At 37.4% G+C, this 25,555-nt stretch overlaps 2 protein-coding genes across 3 annotated transcripts; one reads left to right on the top strand and one right to left on the bottom strand.

Annotated features, from left to right (window-relative positions):
- Positions 1-16,954: 16,954 nt before the first annotated feature.
- Positions 16,955-20,025, top strand: LOC141590937 (protein XRI1-like). Of its 2 annotated transcripts, none has more exons than XM_074411443.1 (8): positions 16,955-17,269; positions 17,973-18,028; positions 18,128-18,327; positions 18,544-18,598; positions 18,688-18,784; positions 18,880-18,920; positions 19,015-19,095; positions 19,228-20,025. In XM_074411443.1, the coding sequence occupies exons 1-8, from the start codon at positions 17,244-17,246 to the stop codon at positions 19,239-19,241; spliced, it is 570 nt and encodes a 189-aa protein (XP_074267544.1). In that variant the 5' UTR covers positions 16,955-17,243; the 3' UTR covers positions 19,242-20,025. The 2 variants fall into 2 exon arrangements, with proteins under 2 accessions (XP_074267544.1, XP_074267543.1); XM_074411442.1 differs by having other exon boundaries at positions 19,224-19,660.
- Positions 20,026-22,815: 2,790 nt separating this feature from the next.
- On the bottom strand, positions 22,816-24,807 carry LOC141590936 (uncharacterized). The gene is made up of 2 exons (XM_074411440.1): positions 24,544-24,807; positions 22,816-24,249 (listed from the first exon to the last, which is right to left on the bottom strand). The coding sequence occupies exon 2, from the start codon at positions 24,242-24,244 to the stop codon at positions 23,180-23,182; it is 1,065 nt and encodes a 354-aa protein (XP_074267541.1). The 5' UTR covers positions 24,245-24,249; positions 24,544-24,807; the 3' UTR covers positions 22,816-23,179.
- Positions 24,808-25,555: the final 748 nt, after the last annotated feature.

Genomic DNA, 25,555 nt, shown 5'->3' with positions numbered 1-25,555 from the left:
AAACAAACTCATATAGACCATGTTTATACAAATATGTTTGTAACATCCCCTTCTTTTCCGGCCAAGGTAATCGGGAGATGTTACCATCTCGGTTTCCCGAGGCATTGGAATCGGAATTACAATTAAGAAACATTGATACAATTGACGGTTTTGTGGACTACATAACTAACCAAATAATAATAAAAGTGAACTATACTTTATACGACTCTACTACCATCTATGTCGTCTGACATCTAACTCTGTAACTCGGCTCCAAGTGTCTGTAGCTCGTCTCGTTTCCCGCAAGGTACCGTAACCAAACTCAGACTCAACTCCTCCCCATATGATCGGAAATATCATATGGATCGACACATGCCACTCCGAAAATAGGTGACAATCACACAAACAACATACACGTCAGTCTCACAATACATATAAATGCGACTCTCAATATACCTTGAGCACTAATAAGACACTCCGACCTCATGAATCTTATCAATATCACAATGTCACATCTCTCAGTTACTATAACCAACTCTATTGCATCATGACCATGATGACGGCATCGCAACACCGCTACCAACCTCTGTCGGGCCGTAGTTCGAGGTACTCGCATTGCAACACGAAGTACCTGAGTCCGCATCGCAACGAACCCAGTAACCTGAACCATTAATGTGCACATCCTCTTTGAAGATGAGGGTCCCTTCAAGGAGCAATCTCAGGCGTGAGGTCGGCTCCCACACCTCTTCACTAATTCACAAAACACCATATCTTAAGAGTAATCGTGATGCAACCAACATACTCACACCACCAATCGACTACCACAACAACATATACCAAAATCCATGTGATACTACAATTTCCATGACACAACAACGCAAAAATTACATGTATAATGAAAACCGAGTAGGGAAAACCCTACCTTTTAGCATACTCCATAAGCAATCCAAGACAAGTAAGATTCCGTCTCATAAAACTATCTCATCCTACATAAACCGCCATATAATAACTATCACAATACATTCTATATACTTGTATAATACATAACCCTTTATTATTACCCTCTAATTGTTGGAGCTTGTGTCCTCCACAAATTAGTGTGATAACATTTGTAAATCTCTTACAGGTTCACAATGGTATACTTCGTATATTTAATCAGTTGATTAACGTTTACCTAATAACGGTTGGCTTGCTAGAAAGTTTGACGTTATTATCATACAGATGGCGGTGATCAACTGGTCCCTAAAGGTCACACCTATAGGATGTGTTTGAGAGATGCGATTATAGAAATATGATCACATTGATGCCTAATATGACTAAACAGTTAGTCAATGTGTTGATGAGACAATTATTTAATGAAGATTAAATAATATTAGTTGAGACAATTAATCACAATTCGTAAATTGAATATAATAAGTTATATTTAATTAAATGTATGTAATGTTAGCTTGGACGAATTAATCTGTTAATTCGTAATTAAATGTAATCGGTTATATTTAATATCAACAAGTTGAATGTGTCATAGTGGTAATAGTGAGGGTACACAAACCAAGAGGTCATGGGTTCGATCCTCAGTAGATGACAATTTAACACATTTTGTACATTTTTGGAATAACCAAAAATAAGGAAATAATACTCCTTATTTCGGAAATGGGCCGAGAAAAATGAAAAAAAAAAAAATCTTACCCTAATCCATCCCTAATACACGGTTTATAGGTGAGTGAGGGAGAGGATTTTCTGACATAATTCATTTTTCATTTTTGCCTCCTCTCTCATCGGAAAAACACAAAAGAAAAACCTAAAAATTATTTTAATTTTTGGATCGATTCTAGCAAAACAAGGGCATTTCTCGGAGCATCTTGGGTGCAACTGATAGGAGAATATCATTGCGATATTGTTCATAGGCCAAATTTGCTAGGACCGAAGGTTATTTCTGAATCCTTTATTTTGTTTATGTATTTTATTTATGACTAGTGATCGTCTTAATTAAATTCGTTATAATCCTTCAATTATAAGGGAAGTATACAGATTATTTCTCACAAGTGGTATCAGAACAAAGGCCACGAATTTTAATTTTGATGATTTTCATAAAAATTGTATGTAAACTTTTAGGGTTTACGGAAAAAAATTTAGGGCACGGCTGTTTTTTTTGTTAATGCCAATTGAAAAAAAGTGTGTTTGCAGCCGGTGTTTGTTCTTTTTTATGCGAGATTTCCATTTTTATTTTTTATAATGTTGTTTTAATCAGTTAAAATTACCATATGAAGAATTGGTAGATGTTTGATTTGATGCAGATTAAGTTAAAACATAAATGGAATCGTCATGTTTGATTTAATGCAGATTAAGTTCAAATTAAAAAGGCATTAGGGTCCTAATTTAAAAACCGTGAAATTTTTTTTGCTGTTTCTGTACTGTTCACGGATGAACAGTATTAAAAAAAAAAATTGCTGTTTTTTTTGCTTTCGCGGTTGTTTTGTTTATGCCGTTTTGGAAAAGCATCCGAAAAAAAAAATTTGTTGTTATTGTTCACGTGCTACTGTTCACAGGGGACAAAATTTAAAAAAAAAAAAAATTGTTTCGATTTTTACAGATAAAACCGTGTATAAAATAATAAACATGCTTGTTTTGTTTTTCTTTGTTTATGCCGAAACGAAATAAAAAAAGGATTTTGTTTTTGTTTTGATTTTGGCCAATTAGTTATTGTGAAACGGTTCACAATTAAAAGATACAGAATTATTTTAAAGCAGTTTAAAATTTTGACGGATTGAATTCATATTACAAGTTTAATATGGATTAAGATTGAAATTAATGTGATTAATTGAGGAATTATCACTTAATTTGATTTAAATAGGTGGTTTGGATAAATTAATCAACATAATTAAGGAATTGTGTCATGTATGTTTAATTTATTTTTAGTTGATGCATTTTACTTTAGTTTTGTTGAATGAATTTATTTACGTATTTATTTTTGCAATCGGTTGTAATTTGTAATACTTAGTGTGGCCTTAGTCAAATTATGTTTTCGTAATGAAGGAAACATAATTTTTAATGTAATTATGAGATCTCGAATCTCCTTTATTTTTCTTTAGTTTTTGGGTTTTGAAATTAGAATGTAATAAATAGGTTTATTATGTAAATTTTATTTATTGTAATTTCAAAGAAGACTAAAGATGGAGGTTGAGCTCACTCCCGCTACATGGATCAAGATGGAACATCAAGACAAGCTTCTTGGGTCCAAGGAGGATTCCAAACTTGTATTTATTGTTCATTTTGATAGGATAGGCCACACTAGGACTTTTACTGTTTTTACGTTTTTCATTCTTATTGCTTTTCATTCACATGTTAGTTTATGCATCATATTCCGCCTAAAACCAAACCACCTACTAATAAAATGCATGAAAATTGACTCATATAGGTTGTATGTTAGTTTTCATGGACATACAGATGTCACAGTCTTATTAAGCCATCACCTTAGTTTATTCATTCTCGCGTGCTAGATATTAGTTCACTTAAAACGAATTAAAATAAAGTTGATGAGATCTTCCTCTAAAACGGAAATTGAGATTAGTCTTTATAAGGGCAAACAACTATGAATCCCTTCTTCGTCGGTAGGCATAATATGACCCCTTCTACGTTGGGTAAGTAGTTTGTGTTGACTTAGTTTATCTCAACATTATAGTCCGAAGAGTTTCTCGTGATTATAATGGACTAAAGATAGAATTTACAGAAATTTATCGACCAAGAATTCTAAAGGTAGAATTAGCCAAGAGGTGGGCTTATCAATTTACAGAAATTGAGTATTGGGATCATTTATATAATTCTTGAGGAAGGTTAATTGTATAAATGCATGAGTCTTCGCGTTATAACAGTATTGCATTAGACTTAAAAATCAAATCGATGCATAGGCTTATTATTCAATTTTCTTTTCGCAAAGAGAACACGTTAATTTTATCATTACAACAAATGGCTGGAAATAACGAAATCCCAATGCCAAGTGCCACACTTGATCGCGCGTCCCGGCTGAAAGTTTTTATGGACAACATGAATCAGTTCACACGTCCGAAAAATGACGGGTCCAACTTTGCGGATCGGGAGGCAAGATACGGAATGCTCGCCATTGCCGACGGTAAGCTCAAGTACTTAATCGAGCCAATACCGGCCAACCTGGCCCCAATGCGAGAGTCAACGAGACACTCGCTTATAGTGATTTCGTTATGGAAGCGGGTGCGATAAAGAACGTACTCATCTTTGCAATGGAAACCAATTTGCAGAGACGCTTCATTGCCCAAAGTGCAAACAAGATTTTCACTACGCTCACTAACGAGTTCTCAAAAGCACCGAGAATCGTTACATATGAGCATACCTGTCGCTTCTTTGATGCGAAACTCCAGAAGGGCCAACCGGTTAGCCCATACATTCTTCACATGATTGAGAATGTCGAGAAGCTGGAGGCACTGAATTGTAAAATCAGTGAGAGCATTGTCATTGACCGAATGCTTCATTCTCTTCACGATGGTTTTGCCCTTTTGGCGAACTATTACATGAATGACTTGAAAAAAGTCCTCAAGAGTTACACTCCTTCTCGTACGGACCGAGAAGGATATGAAATTGAGTGGGAGCATGAAGCAGGATGTTCTCATGATTTCCAATAAAAGTAAAGGTAAGGGCAAGGCTCATGGCGACCTAGCCGTAGGTAAGCCAAAGTTCAAGAAGCCAGAAACGGTAAGAGTGGGCCTGGTGAGACTAGTGGCTCACGGGGCAAGACAAAGAGCAAGGGCGGTGACATTGAGTGCCACCATTGTCACAAGACTGGACATGGAGGAGGAACTGTCCCGTGTACCGTGAGGATATAAAAGCAGCCGCGCGTCGTTCTCGTTGGTATGTCATCTTATATTCATATGATTGAGATAAACCATGCAAGTTTCAGAACTTGGGTACTTGATACTGGTTGTGGTTCTCATCTGTGTAATTATTTGCAGGACCTAAAGAACATCATGCCTCTCGAAAAGGGTGATGTGGACCTGCGAGTCGGGAATGGAGCACGAGTTGCTGCAGTCTCGAAGGGAACATACGTAATCCAAATCCCTAGTGGTTTTGAGTTATTTTTATAACTGTTACTATGTACCCAGTTTATCTAAGAACATTATTTCAGTTTCCGTACTTGCTAAAGACGGTTTTGCATTTTCCATAAAGGATAATAGCTGTATTTTCTTTTTATGAAATGATTTATGGCAAAGCAGTTTTCATGAATGGAATTTACATCTTAGATCAAACCACGGAAGAAGTACACATGAATAATAAGAAATTAAAGGTTGGTGAGAAAGATCAAACCTATCTATGGCATTGTCGAATGGGACACATAAATGAGAAACGCGTAAAGAAACTCGTCGATAATGGGACTATTCCCGCATTCGAATTTTCTACATATGGCACGTGTGAATCATGTTTCATTGGCAATATGACTCGAATTTCCTTCAAAAGTGTTGGAATGCGCGCTAGTGACCTATTAGGACTCATACATACTGATGTTTGTGGACCTATGTCAATTACCGCTAGAGATGGCTATAGATATTTTATCACTTTCACGGACGATTTGATTAGATACGGATATGTCTACTTAATGAAGCATAAAAGTGAGTCCTTTGAGAAATTCAAGGAATACCGCAATGTGGTTCGTAACCAACTGGGTAGAAAGGTTAAAGCACTCCGTTCGGATCGGGGTGGCGAATATCTTTCAAATGAGTTTGATCAACACCTTAAAGATCGTGGAATCGTACTACGCTTAACTCCACCTGGAACACCTCAATTAAATGGTGTGTCCGAACGGAGAAATCGAACCTTACTGGATATGGTTCGATCCATGATGAGTCACACGGTAGTGCCTGATTCATTATGGGGTTATGCTCTTTTGTCAGCTGCTCTTATACTTAACCGAAGTCCGACTAAAGCTGTCGACAAGACTGCATATGAAATGTGGAGGGGAACGGTCCCTAACTAGTCCTTTATTCGGGGTTGGGGCTGCGAGGCTTATGTCAAGTGGAGACACGAGGATAAGCTCGGCCCGTGATCGGTCAAGACATACTTTATAGGTTATCCAAAAGGAACATTTGGTCATTACTTCTATTCACCTACCGAACATCGATTTTTTGTTGCGGCTAGTGCGACGTTCTTAGAGAAAGAATTTCTCGAGAATAAGACAAGTAATAGAACCTTCGAGCTGTCGGAGGTTACAGAACCAACAACCGAGGAACAGATAGAGGAAGTTGTTCCCCCAACTGATGATACGGTTAATATTCCTGAGGAACCTAGGAGGTCGGGTAGAGTCTCTAATAATCCTCCGGACAGATACATTGGTATGGTCGAGGAGAATGACGTTTTACTCCTGGAGAGTAATAAACCCGCTACCTATAAAGGTGTCATGACCTGTTCCGACTCAAAGCTATGGCTCGAAGCCATGCAATCCGAGATGGAATCCATGTATGAGAATAACGTATGGAATCTAGTTGATTTACCTAATAAGGTAAAACCTCTACAGTGCAAATAGCTTTACAAATAAAGCGTTCTGTAGACGCGCAACTAGATACCTATAAGGCACGACTAGTGGCAAAAGGTTTCACTCAAGTGCACGAATTGCATTATGATGAGATTTTTGCACCTGTAGTCATGCTACGTTCCATTCGGACAATCTTAGCGATTGCCGCCTTTCATGACTATGAAATTTGGCAAATGGATGTAAAAACCGCCTTCTTAAACGGTTATTTGGAGGAAGAGTTGTACATGGTGCAACCCGAAGGTTTCATAGATCCTGAACATCCTAAGAAAGTATGCAAGCTTAAGCGTTCCATTTATGGACTTAAGCAAGCTTCTCGGAGTTGGAATCATCGTTTCGACCAGGTGATAAAAGAGTATGGTTTTACTTGATCGGTCGAGGAACCATGCTTATATACCAAGTCGAGTGGGAGTAAGATTGTATTCTTGATATTGTATGTCGATGACATACTCTTGATTGGGAATGACATTCCTCTCCTATCTTCGGTTAAAGGATGGTTGAAGAACCATTTCCAGATGAAAGATCTGGGTGAGGCACAACGCATTTTGGGAATCCGTATCTACCGAGATAGATCACGACGGACGTTATCACTTAGTCAGGAGTCTTATTTGGATAATATTCTTGAGAGGTTCAGCATGACCAACTCCAAGAAGGGGAACCTTCCAATGACGTATGGGATGCAGTTGAGCAAGTCTCAGTCACCCACGACGCCTGAAGGGATTGAGCGCATGAGTCGTGTTCCTTATGCATCTTCAATAGGATCAATCATGTATGCCATGATATGCACACGTCCAGACGTGGCATATGCATTGAGTATGACGAGTCGGTACCAAAAGAATCCAGTGAAACACATTGGATAGTCATTAAAAATATCCTCAAGTACCTACGGAGGAGTAAGGATAGGGTATTGACTTATGGAGGAGATACTAAGCTATGCGCAATCGGTTACGCAGATGCTAGCTTCCAAACGGATCGTGATGATTAGAAATATCAGTCTAGATTCGTTGTTACTCTTAATGGTGTCATGTCACCGGAATAGTTCCAAACAAGAAGTTGTAGCAGATTCTACTACTGAGCCATTGAAATATGATAAGCATGGAGGGCACGTTATTTCCATGAGAATTAAACGTGTACCTGAGTTATAGTAGTTGATTATGAATTCGATACGTTATCTTTTTCATAAACCATTTATAACTTCATCGTTTTTATAATATTTTGTTTTTCATGTGGATTGTACTGACAACATTGAACGCCACAAAGTGAACTGAATTACATTATATTTGTTTTGTTCCGTAATCGCCAATGTGAGCTGATAACTCCGGCTATTATATTGTGCAGTCGATTGATGGTGGGTTCAACGAGCCATAAGTCAAACGGTTGACTGATCGATCACAGATGCGAGATTATAACGATACCTCGTAGGACAACTTTTTGTGACAACGTAATGGAGTCATAAATGTTTAAAAACATTCGGTACCAAGTCGTGGATAGGACATCCATTGTGTTCCTAGATTCGATTCTTTTGACTATCGACTGTCTCTTGAGATTAAGGCAGTTTTTGGGTGACTTTGGTTTCTTTCTCACGGTCTGCCGTAACTGGAGGCTAAGTAGATTTTTTCTGGGTCATTTCATACTGTGCTTACATCTGCAGGATTCGAGTTGAGGAAAATATCCAACCCTTATCAGGTATAGTTATTTCTCAGGGCCACTCGAGGAGTTGTAACTGAAATGCATGGCCATGCTCGAATGTTGATTCGTTTATCAGTTAACTTACTCTCTGTCAGGGAAACCACTCTTGATAATGATCGCTTGTAAAATACGACCTTTGTGAATGCGGATTTGCAAATTGTTTTACATTGAGTGGGAGAAATTTTAGGATATGAGAATCGGTTATCGCACATACACTTGTGAGGACAAGTGGGAGTTTGTTGGAGCTTGTGTCCTCCACAAATTAGTGTGATAACATTTGTAAATCTCTTACAGGTTCACAAGGGTATACTTCGTATATTTAATCAGTTGATTAACGTTTACCTAATAACGGTTGGCTTGCTAGAAAGTTTGACGTTATTATCATACAGATGGCGGTGATCAACTGGTCCCTAAAGGTCACACCTATAGGATGTGTTTGAGAGATGTGATTATAGAAATATGATCACATTGATGCCTAATATGACTAAACAGTTAGTCAATGTGTTGATGAGACAATTATTTAATGAAGATTAAATAATATTAGTTGAGACGAATTAATCACATTCGTAAATTGAATATAATAAGTTATATTTAATTAAATGTATGTAATGTTAGCTTGGAAGAATTAATCTGTTAATTCGTAATTAAATGTAATCGGTTATATTTAATATCAACAAGTTGAATGTGTCATAGTGGTAATAGTGAGGGTACACAAACCAAGAGGTCATGGGTTCGATCCTCACTAGATGACAATTTAACACATTTTGTACATTTTTGGAATAACCAAAAATAAGGAAATAATACTCCTTATTTCGGAAATGGGCCGAGAAAAATGAAAAAAAAAAAATCCTACCCTAATCCATCCCTAATACACGGTTTATAGGTGAGTGAGGGAGAGGATTTTCTGACCTAATTCATTTTTCATTTTTGCCTCCTCTCTCATCGGAAAAACACAAAAGAAAAACCTAAAAATTATTTTAATTTTTGGATCGATTCTAGCAAAACAAGGGCATTTCTCGGAGCATCTTGGGTGCAACTGATAGGAGAATATCATTGCGATATTGTTCATAGGCCAAATTTGCTAGGACCGAAGGTTATTTCTGAATCCTTTATTTTGTTTATGTATTTTATTTATGACTAGTGATCGTCTTAATTAAATTCGTTATAATCCTTCAATTATAAGGGAAGTATACAGATTATTTCTCACACTAATTACCCATATTATTCATATTATTCACTAATTAATTACCCATAACAAAAACCCCAAACGGGGGGTTTATAAGAAAAGGAAAAAAGGTAGATCTTTACTTACAAGGTGAAAGGAAGAAGAATAAGGTGCATAATCTTCTAATCCAAGCTTGAATCCCATGGAAGAGTATTTAGAAGGGTTTTAGAGAGAGGGGAGAGGATTTGGAGTGATAGGAAGAAAGAAGGAAATGAATTAGGTTTTTGGTGGAATACATCCCGTCATACGTTTAACGTCCACTGAGGAGCTGCACTCGGTCGAGTGATGAGTCTACTCGGCCGAGTGCCATCCACTCGGTTGAGTACCGCTTGTACTCGGCCGAGTGGCACCTCCTCGGTCCACTGTATGCTCACTAGGTCTAGTTTAGGTTCTACTTGGTCTAGTGTGCAGTCATCCCCTACTCTTGAGTAACTTCTTGTCAAGTCAAAGGGTCTTCTCACTTATCCCAATGTTCTTTACGGGTCCCAAAATATCTAGGTATTACAATGTTACCATTATAAGATTCATTCATTTCTAAAAGAAAGGATTGTTATTATGGATACATTTCAAACTAAGATAATATCATTTTTACGCAAATCACCAATTTTGAGTTGTGACTATCTGAGTTAATATATGTTCCTATTTTAAGACTCTTGAAAATCCTATGAAACATATTGTAGAGTGGTCACATTGCTAACGAAGTTGCTAACATTTTTAAGAACAAGTAATATGTCACTATTTTTATTAAAATAATGAAAAAGGTACTTGATGATGTGGTAAAAGTATCGAGAAAGAGTGATAGGATTATGAGCATTAAGCTTGTAGTCGGGGATGAGGTCCTGACTGTCATAAGTGCTTACGCACCTTAAGTAGGATTGGATCCTTCTATTCGACGAGCCTTTTGGGAAGACCTGGAAGAGGTTGTAGAATGAGTCCCTATTGGAGAGAAATTGATCATTGGTGGTGACCTCAATGGGCATATGGGTACTAGTCGAGTTGGCTTCGAGAGCATTCATGGGGTTTTGGTTTCGTGGAGAGAAATGAAGCAGGAAGTGACATTTTAGATTTTGCTTTAGCATATGACTTGGGTATAATGAACACTTGGTTTGAGAAAAGGCATTCTCATTTGGTGACTTATAGAAGTGGACGAAATGCTAGTCAAATTGACTTCCTTTTGGTAAAGAATGTGTGGAAGAAAGAGTATACCGATTGCAAGGTCATACACGGTGAAAGTACCGCAACACAGCACAGGTTAGTGGTACTTGATTTGTGGGGTATGAGAGACTTGAGGAAGATATAGGTAATCAGTGAGGCACGAATCAAGTGGTGGAAGCTACAAGGGGAAAATAAATAAGTGTTTTTGGATAAGGTCGGAAGCGATATTTGGTCGGATTGAAAGGAGAAAGATATAGATGCAACATGGGATAAATTGGAGCATGTTGTGAAGCATTTGGTGAGGGAGGTGTTAGGGGAATCCAAAGGAAATACACCATCAAGTAAGGACACATCTTGGTGGAAAGATGAGGTGAGACAAGCGATAAAGACAAAGCGTGAATGTTATAAGGTTTTGGGGAAATGCATGAGTGATGAGAACTTTGAAAAGTACAAGGAGGCTAGACGAGCCGCTAAAAATGTAGTGCGTGATGCGAGGGCAAACGTTAACCAAGAAGTGTATGCCAGGTTGGACATGAGAGTAGGAGAAAAGGATATCAATTTATTAGCCCGCATAAGAGAACGAAAGACGAGGGATATTATGAGAGTTAGGTGTGTGAAGATATGGACGACAAGGTTCTGGTTCAGGATAACGAAATAAAGGCTAGATGGAGTTCTTACTTTGATACTTTATTCAATGGACATAAGGAGCAAGGTTTCGGGGATGTACAAGTAACACCAAGCATGGTTAATCGGGAATTTGTGCGTAGAATATAAAAGAGTGAAGTTAGAAAGGCGTTAAGGAAGATGGGATCGAAGAAAGCAGAGGGACCGGATGGTATACCCATAGAATTTTGGAGGTGCTTGGGGGGGAAAGGAATCGAATGGGTAACCATGCTCTTCAACAAGATTTGGAGGAGCAACAAGATGCCATCGGCTTGGAGGATAAGCACCCTTGTCCCTTTGTATAAGAATAAAGGTGATGTTCAAGAGTGTTCTAATTATCGGAGAATTAAACGTATGAGTCATACGATGAAGTTATAGAAGCGGATAATCGAGCAAAGGCTTATCAAATGTGTAGACATCTCGGATAACTAATTTGGATTTATGCTTGACATATCGACTATGGATGCGATTTTTATTAGGAGACAGTTGATGGAACACCACCAGGACAAGAAAAACGATCTCCATATGGTTTTTATTGACTTGGAAAAGGCATATGATAGGGTACCGAGAGAAGTACTTTGGTGGGCTTTGGCAAGAAAGAGTGTGTCTCGAAAACATATTTACCTCATAAAGGACATGTATGAGAGGGCTAGTGCAAGTGTTCGCACTAATGTTGGGAGAACGGAAGAATTTCCCATTACCATTGGGGTGCATCAAGGTTCCACACTTAATCCTTTTCTCTTTGCTATTGTTATGGATGAGTTGAAAAGGGATATTTATTTAGGAAGACATCCCTTAGTGTATGATATTTGCGGATGATATTGTATTGATTGATGAGACGAAAGAGGAGGTTGAGAGAAAGTTGGAATTATTAAGGCATATGATGTGACTCGCATTTACGCACATTTAATCCCTTAACTAGTCTCATTCCATATGCTTTTATGTGATTATTATGGCCGTTTCTTATCTTTAGCTTCCTATTATGCAAATTTTATGAGGTTTGGTGCCTGTGTAGGAGGAGAGCATTAGCCTTGCGTAAATGGTGCATAATGGAGCTAAATTGACCGCATCTAATGACCAAGCATCAAGTAGGAGACCAAGACTAAAGGCCTTAGTCAATAAAACAAGCAATTGAGCAATGAGGAGGAACCTCACCAGTCAAGGCCAGCTACCACGAGCTGGGAGGCAGCCACGCCCAAGTCAAAGGGAAGAAATAGTGAGGTCTCACGAGCTCACTGAAGCCCCCACGAGCCAAGTCTGAAAAAGGGCAAGCACCAACTAGCTGCCACGAGCTGACTGGCACGGTGGACCTCAAGAAGAGGGACTCGGGCGAGCATCAGCCAGATCCCACGATCTGCCTGGCAGAATGAGTGCCAAATGGGAGGAGCTCGGGCGGCAAAGGCCCGGCTCCCTCGAGCAAGCTGGCAGGACGTGCAAAAAATAAGAGAGACTCGTGGGAGCTAACTCAGCTCTAACAAGGCGAAGGACTTCCTTAAGGGGCTTAATCGTCATTTAAACCCTTAGTTAACCTAATACTTGTACTTAATATAAATACCTCATGTACTTAGATGAGACATCACATTAGAAAACATTAGCTTAGCTTAGTTAGACTACTCTAATTAGCTTAATTACATTTTAATCTTTCCTTAATTATTGTTCAAGTAATCTTAGATCTAGCTTGGTAATTGAAGAATTATTGGGTTTGTATTCGAGAATTAACAACTCTTCATAACTAATCAAGACTTTCTTCTCTTATTCTTCTATTTCCTTTGTTCATCTCAAGTTGGTACAATTTCTCTACTCTTTACTTAGTCTTTCATTTAATATTTTGTTAATTACTTTACACTCATTCATCATGTTATTTACTTGTGTTAAGATGTTTGACACCATTAATAACATGATTTCCATGATGATGTGTGAGTAGTCTCTTAGTTAGGGTAGGGGAGTAAACATGAGTTAGATCTGTAATACCCGTCATTTTGATAAGTTAGGTAGAGCGGAGTGGTCGTCTATAGTGCTTGTATGCGTGGCTTTTAGTGCATGTAAGGGTTTTAGTCGATCGACTGATACTATGGATCGATCGACTAAGTAAGAGTTGGCTTTGACGCGAGGAAAAGTTTAGTCGATCGACTAAATTTCTTAGTCGATCGACTGAGTTCAGTCAGGCATGTTTTACGCAAATTCTTATTTTAACCCTAGACCTATATAAACCCCATCCCATCACTATTATACACTTTTGTCAGTTTAAAACAAAACACACACTCACCATACACAACCCAACGTGAGAAAAGAAGATAGAGAAGGACTCGTGATCCGTCTCACTATTCATTCCTAATTATCGTAAGTGTTCTAACTATCAATCTTATATTAATTGCATATCAAAGGATGACTTGTAAGTGGTACACTCGTGCCTTAACCGTAAGACTATAAAAACTGGGAGTTTAATCGAAATAATTACATTAGCAATTTATTTGTTGTAAATTGGGAGTGTTGTAGCATTGACCAAATCGTGGCCAAACCGTGTTTGAGACCATGACCACACGGGTACGAGGTTGTTGTATTGGGTTTGTTTCTATCATTGTTTGGTGTCGTTGTTAATTGTGTATAATTGTTAATTGCATAAACTAGGTGGTGGATTCGTAGAAGAGCGCTTTTAGTTGGTTCATTACCTCGTTGCTGCAGAATTATTGTTGTTAAGGTAGCCCCTACTCAACACTTTATGATATGATTGTACATAGTAATAACGATTGTATGCAGGTGTATGGGAAACTGACAATTATTTGCAAAGTTGATCTTAGTCGATCGACATGCCATTTTGGTCGATTGACATTTTTGGGATGCGCCAAGTGGTCGATCGACTGGAATATTGGTCGATTGACTGGAATATTGGTCGATTGACTATCTCAACAGTACAACGTGTGTTATTAATGTTGTTACTTATATAAACAGTACGTTGTGGATGGTTATTATTACTATTATTGATTTCATATGAATGTATCCCTGTATTGTTGTGAATATTAGGCACGGTGTTAAGGGAGTTATGCTAGTGGTGAGATGGTACGGTGTTAAGGGAGTTGTACCTTATTGTGATGAGCACGGTGTTAAGGGGATTGTGCCATAATTGCTGATAGGAGCAGCGGTTGGCCTGTATAAGACGGGGGAGTAGGCACTCATTTCTATTGTGTTGTCCTATTAAATAGTTACAGTTAATCTTTACATTTCCATTTATGTTGGTCATTTGCTTTCTCTTTATTTTATCCCTACTCAACCAGTGGTTGACGTTTTTGTGTCTTGTGTCAAAATTGTCATCTATTTCCAGGGCGGCCTGTGTTGATCCATTCAATGATTTCCGATTGAATGGGGAGCAGTTATTAAAGCACGTACAGAGTAGTAGCTGTGTTTGATGCTGTGCTTGGGGGACGGATGGACGCGACGCAATCTTGGAGCTAGTGTCTAGTCTCACGAGTCACTAAACGTTATTTGACCTTTGAGTTTAATAATTCTTTTGTAAACATTTACATTTCTGTCACTTTGGTTGAAGTTTGTAAGGCAAGTTTGGCTAGTCGTTCTTTTTGATGTAAACTTTACTTAAAGTATCTTTTTGATTGTTTTACTTTGTCATTCACTGCCTCGGTTTACCGAGATGCTAACACGCCCATTTAGTCGGGCATGCCTTGTTAAGGCTCCTTCCTAAACGGGGGTGTTACAAAATCTATGCTTAATGAGTTCATATGAATGATTGTATGTTGTGTATTCAACTTATGCACATGTTATGCTTGATGAAATGCTTGATTGACAACCTAACATGATTCTCTTATCTTTTCAACAAGACTTGTAAGAAATAAATCAACTCAAGGCTTGTTAGACCATGCATATTATTGAATAGGGAGAAAGAAGTTGTTGTATATGTCGTAAGCTATAAATCAACTCGAGTTCGAGACTAAGTCTCTTTAGGAATTGTAAGACATAAATTAACTCGATTCCAACACAACTATAATTGTTTGTATGACTCATTTATGTGATTATACCATGTTTCCCATATGAACCCGTGACACCCTAGTGTTTTTAATCAATTGTTTACGTCTATTACTTGCCTTGCATTTCATTTGTTTACATTTTCATCATAGTAGTTTAGCTTACAACTCAAACCGCAATTGTGACACTAAGACATAGCAACTTTGCATTAGATAACTATTTGATAAATCGTCCCTTGAGATCCGACCTCTACTTACTCTTTGACTAAGTAGTTTGTTGAGTCTATAAATTTGTTTTGATTTGGTTGTTAACGACGCAACCCTATCATCATACTCTGGAGACTCGTGGATTTAGGCTAAGTAGGAGTAAGACCGAGTATTTGAGATGTCAGTTCAGTAACGTGGCAGGGTCGAGATCGATGGAGGTGGGGAGTATTATTTTCGGTGTAAATGTTGTTAAGGGGTCAGATTTCTTTAGATATCTAGGATCTATTATTCAAAAAGATGGGGAGTTGGACATAGATGTGGCTCACAAAATTAAAGCGGGATTGTTTAAATGGAAAAGTGCTACAGGGTTTTTATGCGATAAAGGGATGCCCCTAGGATTAAAGGAAAAATTTTATCGCACGACGATTAGGCCTGCCTTACTTTACGGCTCCGAGTGTTGGGCCGTGAAACATTGTCACGTTCAAAAGATGAGTGTGGCGGAGATGCGTATGTTGAGGTGGATGTGCGACCATACAAAGAAAGATCGATTAAGGAATGAGGTGATAAGGGAAAAAGTGAAAGTGGCGCCAATAGAGGACAAGATGATGGAAATCCGACTAAGATGGTTTGACCATGTGAGAAGGAGACATATGGACGCACCAGTTAGAAGGCTGGAAACCTGTGGAACAGAAAAGGTTGCTAGGGCTAGAGGGAGATCAAAACAGAATGGTTGAGAGTGATATAGCACGATATGAGATTTTTCGGGCTTGATGAAGGAATGGTGACAGAGAGGCCACAATGGAGGGCAATGATACATGTGGATTTTTAGTATTTGCCGTTATTTGAAATATTTATTTATTTATTTTTTAGAAAAAAATTTAAAATTTATTTGTTCTTTTCGAATTTTTTACACCTTTTATCAACAACTTTCTTATATATTAATACTTTGTTCACTTTTAAGGTATTCGGGACCCTTAAGTTTTACTTCGGTTTTCAACATCGTTTTAATATTTATTCTCGATTTACATTCTTAGTTTTTATAAAGAAATCCGGACTTCGATTTTAAAACCTACAAGTTTACCCGACTTTTGTATTATGTTTCACTGCCATTTTGTTTTTAAAATTTTCTTTTCTATTTTTTCGCTTTTTGAGGAGTGCGTTCACCTATGGACGGTTTTAAAGGATGATTCATGTCAACCCAACCCAAATCATTTTGGGATTAAGGCTCTGATTTTGTTGTAATAATGCAAAAGGTACTCCTACTCACAATAAACAAACCACCCAACTTACACTACTACCCAACCCATTTCAATTTTAAAATGGTATTATTCGATCCGTCTTTACCTTAATGGTGTCTGTCTTCAATGAAAAATTGTGGTTGTAGATTGAGTTATGGTTTACTTCTCGTTGGGTCAATTTTAATGGGTCTAGAGTCTGGACTATATAAAATCACTTGGGTCCCGCAAAATATATAGACTATACTTTAAAAAATGAGAAAAAGGCAAGAAAAGATAGTGAATGAGTGCGACTGGGATAGATAGGGAGAGGGAGCGCAGAAAAAAGGGGAAGCAGTTTATGAGACACGACGTTCCATTTCTTTGCAGTCTTTTTATACTTCCAACCCTCAATTTTCATCACACTTCTCCAAGCACATACTCCATCACTTCCTCCCTTCTGTTTGTTTCTTTTCCCATTTTAGTTCTTCATTTTGTCCTAAATAAATTCTCATGGAACCTTCTTTTTGCTAATTCTTCAACGGCTATTTCTTTAACTTAATTAACCAGATTTTCTGTTTAATCTCATGGATTATCATCACGATGACGACAAGTATGTTCTTTTAATTGGGTTTTTGCTTAATTTAGTTTTAAGTATGATTGTTTTTTTTACTGGGTTGTTTTAATTTTATGTGTAATTCAGTTTCATGATGTGGGTTTGCTTTTGTTTGATTAATTATTGTGCAAGTAAGTCTCTCTTAGGACGACTGTCGTAAGTGAGAAACGGATCCAAAAACATATCTCTCTCGCTAATTAATTTTCATTACTAGCCGGGTATATGGGTTGTTTTAGGTCCGCTTTACGCTTGCAAGTTACAACCATCTTAAATAAGAATATGTATAAAATGCGCATTTGTTACTAAATTATAATGTAGATTCTATTGAGTGATAAAAGTTGTGTATCTTGGGTTAGATTTATGTTACTAAATTTTTGGATTATGTCTTCATTAATTAGATACATTTTGCTGCTTTTCTGTCAACATATGATGCTTTAATCAGTGTGAGACCGTCTTATTCTAGAATTTATGTTATAATTATGGTTAATTTGTGCTTAAATGGGGTCATAGTTCTTCAGTAGCTTATGATGATTACCACAATTTAATAGTTTATCATTAAAGTAATTTATTATGTTGGTTTACTTGATTCAAGATTGTGTTTTGCTTTTAAATGTCATAATGAATAATGATCTTGTGATGAACTCCTTTATTATATGGAATTAGTGTTCCTGAAATGTACTATATTTCTTGACAATATCAGTCAGTCATGGGCGTGGCAAGGCGACGATGTATATCTTCTGGCAGATGCTCAAATAGGTGAGTATATTGTACGGAGTATGCGTTTATGATGTGAAGTTAGTGATATTGAGTAGTTTATGTTGTTTTGTACTAACTGTGTGTTTACCTGAATTGCAGAAGATATATCTTGCATGTTTGAGGAAACTACTCCGATTAAGTCTTGTGGAGACCTTGCTTACTATTTTGATGATCGCGGTGAGCCCAATAGTAAGTCTCCTCGAGAGGGCAAAGAGTATGCTTCTCAAATCAAGCGACGAAGGATACTGGAGTTTGATTGTGCTGATGAAGGAATTGCATCCTCCTGTTTCAAATCTAAGGTTGATCATCTTGTGCAATATTGTATATTGCCTTTGAATTCCGTATTTGTGCTATAGATATTCTGATTAAGCTTCATTACTATATGCTCCATTGGTAGAAAATCTATTTTTTGATCTTTAGATATTTAGATATTTTTCCCGTAGTTCTTGACGATGTAGGTTGGTCCCACTCGTGAAACTATCTCATACATGGCTCACATTTTTTTATCTGTTTAGGAGCGAGTCAATTCTCATGGTGCTGTCCTGCGTGAATTGGACGCATGCTTTCAAGGTTTCCTTCTTGTTCATGCAATTTCAAGTTTAAATGCGGCATTGAGTATCTATTACATATTCTTACAGTAACAATGTTGTCGACTGCAGAATTTTTACCTCCTACTATCGAAGACTTTAGACAATCTGAAGCTTGGCTTGCTGAATGCCTCAATGATAGTGACTTGAATATTAGCTCTGATGACGGGTATCAATTCTAGTTATGGTTTATATGAGCGGCACTTATATTCCGTTTGAAGCAATTGCCATTGTGCTTACTATGAATTTCCATTTGTGATGCAGGAACGTGTCTTCGACATCTGGTACTCAGATCAGTGTAAATGGTAAACTGTCCACGAATTTGTTTTAGTCTAGCTTTCTCGTGACTTATGTGCACAAGGCTTGAATTTCTGGAATTTTTTTTTTTGGTTTCTCTAGAGGTTTGTGATGAGAATCCTGATTCTGGATCAAGTATGGTTCAACGACCAGTTAGGAGCTTCCGAAATATTACATTCAAAGGTAAACGCTACCCTTTCCGCAAAGCAAGTATTCACTATTATTACCTTGTTCTCTTTTAGAAGAATTCATTTAATTGCCACTGTATTGTAAAATTTGCATAGGATTCATACTTATTCTCATATACTTAGGCAGGAAATCATACATGAAGGCGCCATCAGAAACGCCGTCATCTATAGTTTATCCATTTGATATTATTAAACCTTGTGGGATTCATGGAGATGTAACTCTTGAAGACATTAACCAGCGCATTCACTCCCCACCCCCATCGAAGCCTAAGGAAGACAGTATTTACCCGACTTCAGCATTTTCAGGTAAACCAGTTGTCGGAAAAACCAAAATCCCGACTAAAGGTGGAAAAGGTTCCATCACAATCATGAGAACCAAAGGATGAGGCAATGAAACATGCCTTCTCCTCCCCCTTATTTTTTGTAGCACCTTCCAATTTTCTCTCGTTTTCAAGGTGCTTGTTACTTTCACATTATTTTGCAAGCTCTGACTCGTTAATGCCGACACATATGCTCAAGATATGCAACACTTTTTGCAATTCCACATCGAAGGTTAATTAGAATTGAACCAGACTGGGATTCTGATACTCATATATGATATTTTGCGCAAAACACCTTGTTTTTTGGGGGGTAGTGTTTCGAAAGCATTGTCTTAGCTTTAGTTCTTTTACTTAATTAATATTTAGGCAGTTGGATGGAAATGTAAATGTATTTATGTAGCTCTTTATTTCGGACTCAAATATATATTTACTTGAAGTGCCCCTACTTGGGATGTACGGTTTCGGAGGTTGAGAATTTTATTATGCTAAAAAGTCACCCTTTGTTAGCACAATAAAATTCTCATTAATTCGATTTTTATTTAATTATATATCTACTTGGTTGAAAATGTTATAAGTTGGAATTTGACAATATTGGTTGGAGTTGAACTACAAATGTTGGTGGTCTTCACCCGACAGACTATTTTAGTATTGTGGACACCCAAATTGATGAACTTGTCCCAGACTATATAGTATTGATAAATTGATAATAGGGTTGATGATTTTGTTATACGCAAATTCTTATTTCAAGCGGGCTGTTTTCCCGTTTGAAATAAGTCGGATAAAATGTTGTCATTTTTTTAAGAAAATGTAACCATTTAATCCACAAACTGTTATGATTAGGGGTGTCACTTTTTACCTTGAAAATGATGTGAAAAATAATGGTATCAGAAAATAACAATATTTTATTGTAAAATGATGACATGTTGGCCGTCTTATTTCAGACGAGAAACAGTCGTTTGAAGAAAAACGCACTGTTTATTATATACTCCGTACATCTTTTCCCCCACAAAAATTAATGACAAGGCCCATGTTTTGAGTATTTTTGTTGCGTTAAATAATTGTAGGATACAATGTAGTTACGAGTATTATATTTATCATTACCCGAGGTATATAATAAGTTATCAAATTCTACAGAACAAAAGAATATTTTTAATGAATAAAATTATGCTAGTATGGGTTATAAGTTCTAACATTTTATGTTGGTACTGATGTCATAATTAGAGCTGACAAGTCTGACCCAATCCGAATAAATCCGATATGATAGGACTCGAAAATTTTGTGACCCGAAATCGATACGACCCGATTATCAGTAACCCGAACCCGACCCAATCCGATATTGACCCGACTTGATGCTGGCCTGATTAAATTGATGACCCGACAATTATTAAGCTTAATCTTGATCAAAATGAAAGTGATTTTGTGTTTAGATTGATATGTTTGACTTAGTAATGAAGAAATTAAACCAAATAATAGGTTAAAAACTAAATTTAATGGTAAAAAATTATAGTAATGCGATTAAGTTACCGAACCCGATAATGACCCGACCCAAACCCGACCAGACTCGATATATCAGTTGACCCGAACCCGACTCGACCCGAAAGGGTATGCTGACCCTATATGACCCGAACCCGATATGATCTGACCCAAACCCGACCTAATTAATCCGATTGCCACCTCTAGTCACAATACAAAGTTCTCTTATTTGAATTTTTATCTAAATTAATTGTCAAGAACCCGAGATTTTAACGATAAACTAAATTTTTTATATTGCATTGAGTGGTTATATATGGTTCATTTTGCGTTTGCTTTGAATATTTGGTTTTACCATTTTACTCATAAGAGTCCATTAATCAAAAGCCCAAATAAATTTCTCAATAAATTTGTAAAAAAAAATATTTTATTTTGATAACCTAAAATTTTAGATTGATAACTTGTATATATATGTTACTTTTCATCCTAAAATGACGAGTTCTTAAAATAAAATTAAAATATAAATTAAATTAAATTTTATAAAATTAAAATATAAATTAAATTAAATTTTATAATTGAACTTTTCTTCTTTGAGATCAATCTATTATAGAACAGTCATATAGAAAAGTTGTTTTTTATTTTTTAATTAAAAAAATGACCAATAGTTAAGCTTGTCTAGCCCATGGTAACACAAGTACACAATCAATTGCCCATTACCCAAAATGTGTGCTCCGACACGGGTTATGGTCCACTAACTCAAGTTAAAGAACAAATCATATTGGAATTAGTGAAAAAGTTAGTGGGCATGCTTGCCTAAAGTTGTGGAATCAACATTTCTTAAATAAGAATGATTCTTAATCTGGCTAGTACTACCTACTCTTTTCCTCTTGTGCCTCCATCTTTGATTGTCTACAACCCTTTTATGGCTTTTCTTTTAGTTTACTTGTTAAAGATCTAAGCCATGTTTGCACTTGGATTTTTTTTTCCCTCCTTGGATAAGGATGGAATCCGATACACTATTTCTCGTGTATACTGGAAAAACTCCTGAGTATACGTGACTTGGTTAATCACCCTTTTTATAAGGTGACCGACTCGAAATCTAGAAAGCATACCCTAAGGCCATATATAATATAACCCCACAAGATTGCTCGTACTGTGATTTGAACCTGAGACCTTTTTAAATAAAATCATTGTTTTTTTTTTTTTTTTTTTGATGTAGAGGTTTGGTTCAAAAAGTGTGAACTCAAGAATGCTATATTGTGGGTTTGGGACGGGAGTGTAGAGATATGGAGTAGACGCTCCCATATATTATTCCGAGTGTGCCATTTTCGACATATGATTAATGGTGAGCTATGAATTTTCTAAGCGCATATGTCGAGTGTTAGCCTCGGCCCCCAATCAGGGTACAACCGTATAGGGGCCCAGTGGACCAGGAGATAATGGGGTATGCTTGGCCTGTTGGAATGTATATACCAAGCAGCGTAGAAAAGAAGCCAAGTAACCTGATAAATGTTTTGGATCAGTTGTCGCGCGACACGGTTATGTTATGTAGTCTTCCCACAACCCCATTTTGGCAAAAGTAACTGAATGACATTGATGAGAGGAAAGGTAGTTGTAGGCCTTGTGGTTGATACGGTGCTGCTGATGGCGTCAGAGTGTGGGTGGGTTTTACAACATAGTTATATAGCTGTGCGCAAACCATAGCAGTGAATAGCATACAAGTAGTCTAAAATCAATGGCTACCAGGACAGTTAAAATGCCTCCAACGGCAGCAGCATTGTATTAGCCAAGCACTATCATAACTCGGTGTTGCCCTTGATGAGCCACATTTCGACTGTTCATCTGAAACCCCAAAAAGGATGAAAATTCGAAAAGTAAATTTGCATATTAACATCATCTTCTGATTTATACCAAATTACTGATCATACAAAAGAGTGCAACAATACAAGAGTCAGACACATTTTTGATCAAAAAGAAGTTTTTCAAAATCTAATGTAAGTGATGGCACATCTCCAGTTCTGTTAAAATGGAAGTGCTCGTACAACTTCGTCCATATTACTCACCAACTAGAAAACAATATATGGAAAATATACATTACAAAATTTAAACCAAAAGTTGACAAATATAAGTGGCTCAACAAAAATCTAATTTGGAAATCTCTTGACATGAACACGATACTTCTTCTGGGAAAAATCCGATGTCATTATGCCCTTCACTTCTCTGTGGTATCGAACATGAACAAGTCAGGTCGTTGCAGCCAATACGTTGATGAAAGACCGTACATCGTCTTTAGAAGATATCAAGAATCTCCAAAATGAAATTATTACAAAGCGGGCAATTCCCTTTTTGAACAAAGAGTTCCCTAGAACACAACCTGCAAAAGGTATGACCACAAGGTATGAAACCAGCTCCTTTATGCCTCACTTGACAAACACAACAAGAAAACTCCCCTTTCCCGAGCTCCTCCTCCAACGCCTCTTCTTCTTCTGCCTCTTCCTCTTCTTCCTCGTCATCCTCCTCTTCCTCGTCATCCAACCTATATGTGGGCCCATCTATTCCGGCTTGCCTATCCGTCTCTTCCAGTAAATCCATCAAAGACATCTTCATAGGTTGATTTGAGGGAGCACCAAAATTTGGCCCATCCTCATCGTCTTCCTCCTCATCCTCATCCTCGTCCTGATGTTCACTATCCTTGCTCGCCTCATCATTATTCCCGTCCTCATCTAACTCCCTAGATAGTCTCTTACGCGTCTCCTCCCTCTCCGCTGCCAAAGTAGCTGACAGCCGGAAACTACCCCCACTCCTAGGGGACCCACCACTATCAACCTCTAACAAAGTCATGTCATCGGCTGGAACACCATCAATTCGTCTTATTGAATTGTTCCTAAGGGAATTCCTTAGGGAGTTCCTGTTCAACATCAGGTCTCTCCCTGATCTCGAACTTGGTAACACGTCAGATTGTGGGACCGGCATTGAAGAAGTCCACCTACCAGAACTCGAATTCTGACTCTTTTTACGCGTAAGCTTCTCTTTAAAAGACTTCCAGGAGGTTTTACTATTAGGCGACCCTCCACTGTTTATGGTGTCGTCGTTGCGTATGATCTCAAGGAGGTTTCGGACAACAACGTTTTTAGGAGACGACGGTTTCTTGGTCCCGTTGAGGACAGCACCAAGGGTAAGATTGGAAATAGGTCGTTGGCTTGCGGTATTATTACTATGGTCAACAATGGTGATCGTGTTTAAGCCATTCGCAAGGTCACGCACATTAAAAGAATCTCGAAGTGTTGATTGTTGGGAGGACAATCTCGGATTTGTAGGAGCAGCAGCGACAATGCCACCACCCTCACTTTCCATTCAATCTAATTTTCCAAAAACAAAAAACAAAGTGCAACAAACAAAACCATAAGTTTTCGACATTGTCATGAATATTCAATCAATAACACATAATTGTAATCGAGCTGCAACCACCATTCATTATCAATTAATATCAATTAAGCTAACTGACATTTCCTATAAATCGAACAAAAATGTAATTCTATCACACCCATTTGAATTCATTGTTCAATTCAATTCAATTAAATTACATTCCTTTCCAAATTTGTAGCTACTAAATAAAAAAATAAAAGGCGGTGACATAATAAATTACAGGATACCTGAAGGTTTCCGTGATGACGAATTGAATTCAGAACCCAGATCAATTTCTATGTGAAAATCCCAAATTCACAACAAAAACAGAGTAATTAAAAATTCCTTGAATCAAAAAAGGGAAATTTGAGGTTGAAATTGGGTTTGTAACGAAAGAAAGAAAAAATGAGAATAAAAGGAAGAGAACTGATGATAGGGAGACATTGAGGAGAGAGTGTAATAATATTTGGGGAGGAGAGATAAAGACGAGGTTGGGATGATTGTAATGAGATAGCCATGTCTTTGTTGAACGAGTCTCCCGCTTAGTGACTGCCTACCATCTTTTTAAATTTTTTATTTTGGTTTTTTTTCAAAAACTACTTCAAATTTGTCTTACTTGCAAATATACATCTATTATTTTATTTTTTGTAAGACACTACCTTTAATTTTTAATTTTTTTTTTTAGTCTAAACCGGGGTGTCCACCGTCGACAATAGTGTATAATCCCCTCGCCGCGCGTGCTCTCACGAAGAAGTAAACGACTGGCCAAAGAGCTTGCTCCATTCCCATTGGCAGGGATCGAACCCCTGACCTCATGGTTAAGGGATGAGGTGAGCAACCACCACACCAAACACATTTGGTTAATTTTTAAAATTTTGTTGAAAACTACCAAAACCCATTTTACGGCCAAATTTTGGTCAAACTCCGGCATTGACTTTGTTTACTCCTTTTATCACGTGGGAACTGTCTTTTTTTACCCTTTTATTTTGTTCTTCCTCCCTCCTCTTTCTTGTCCTCATTTAACCCATTCTTTCTCTCTTTTCTCATTCACAACCATCTTCTTCTCCTACCCCCTTATCTTTCTTCTTATCTCCTTCATCTCCATTTTTTGTTTTGCCCAATGACAAGTATCTCAATAAGATCCACGAAAACCTGAACTAGAAGAAAGGTATGCAACTGTGGCATCCATTTTGCATTTACAACATCTTGAAGTTTCGTGTGATGAGAAAAGTTAATCAACTTAAGCAAGGAGTTAAGGAG

Source organism: Silene latifolia, chromosome 7, assembly GCF_048544455.1.
Source record: "Silene latifolia isolate original U9 population chromosome 7, ASM4854445v1, whole genome shotgun sequence".
Classification (NCBI taxonomy): domain Eukaryota; kingdom Viridiplantae; phylum Streptophyta; class Magnoliopsida; order Caryophyllales; family Caryophyllaceae; genus Silene; species Silene latifolia.
The sequence above is the reverse complement of the archived record's forward strand: the minus strand, read 5'-3'. Positions and strand labels throughout refer to the sequence as shown.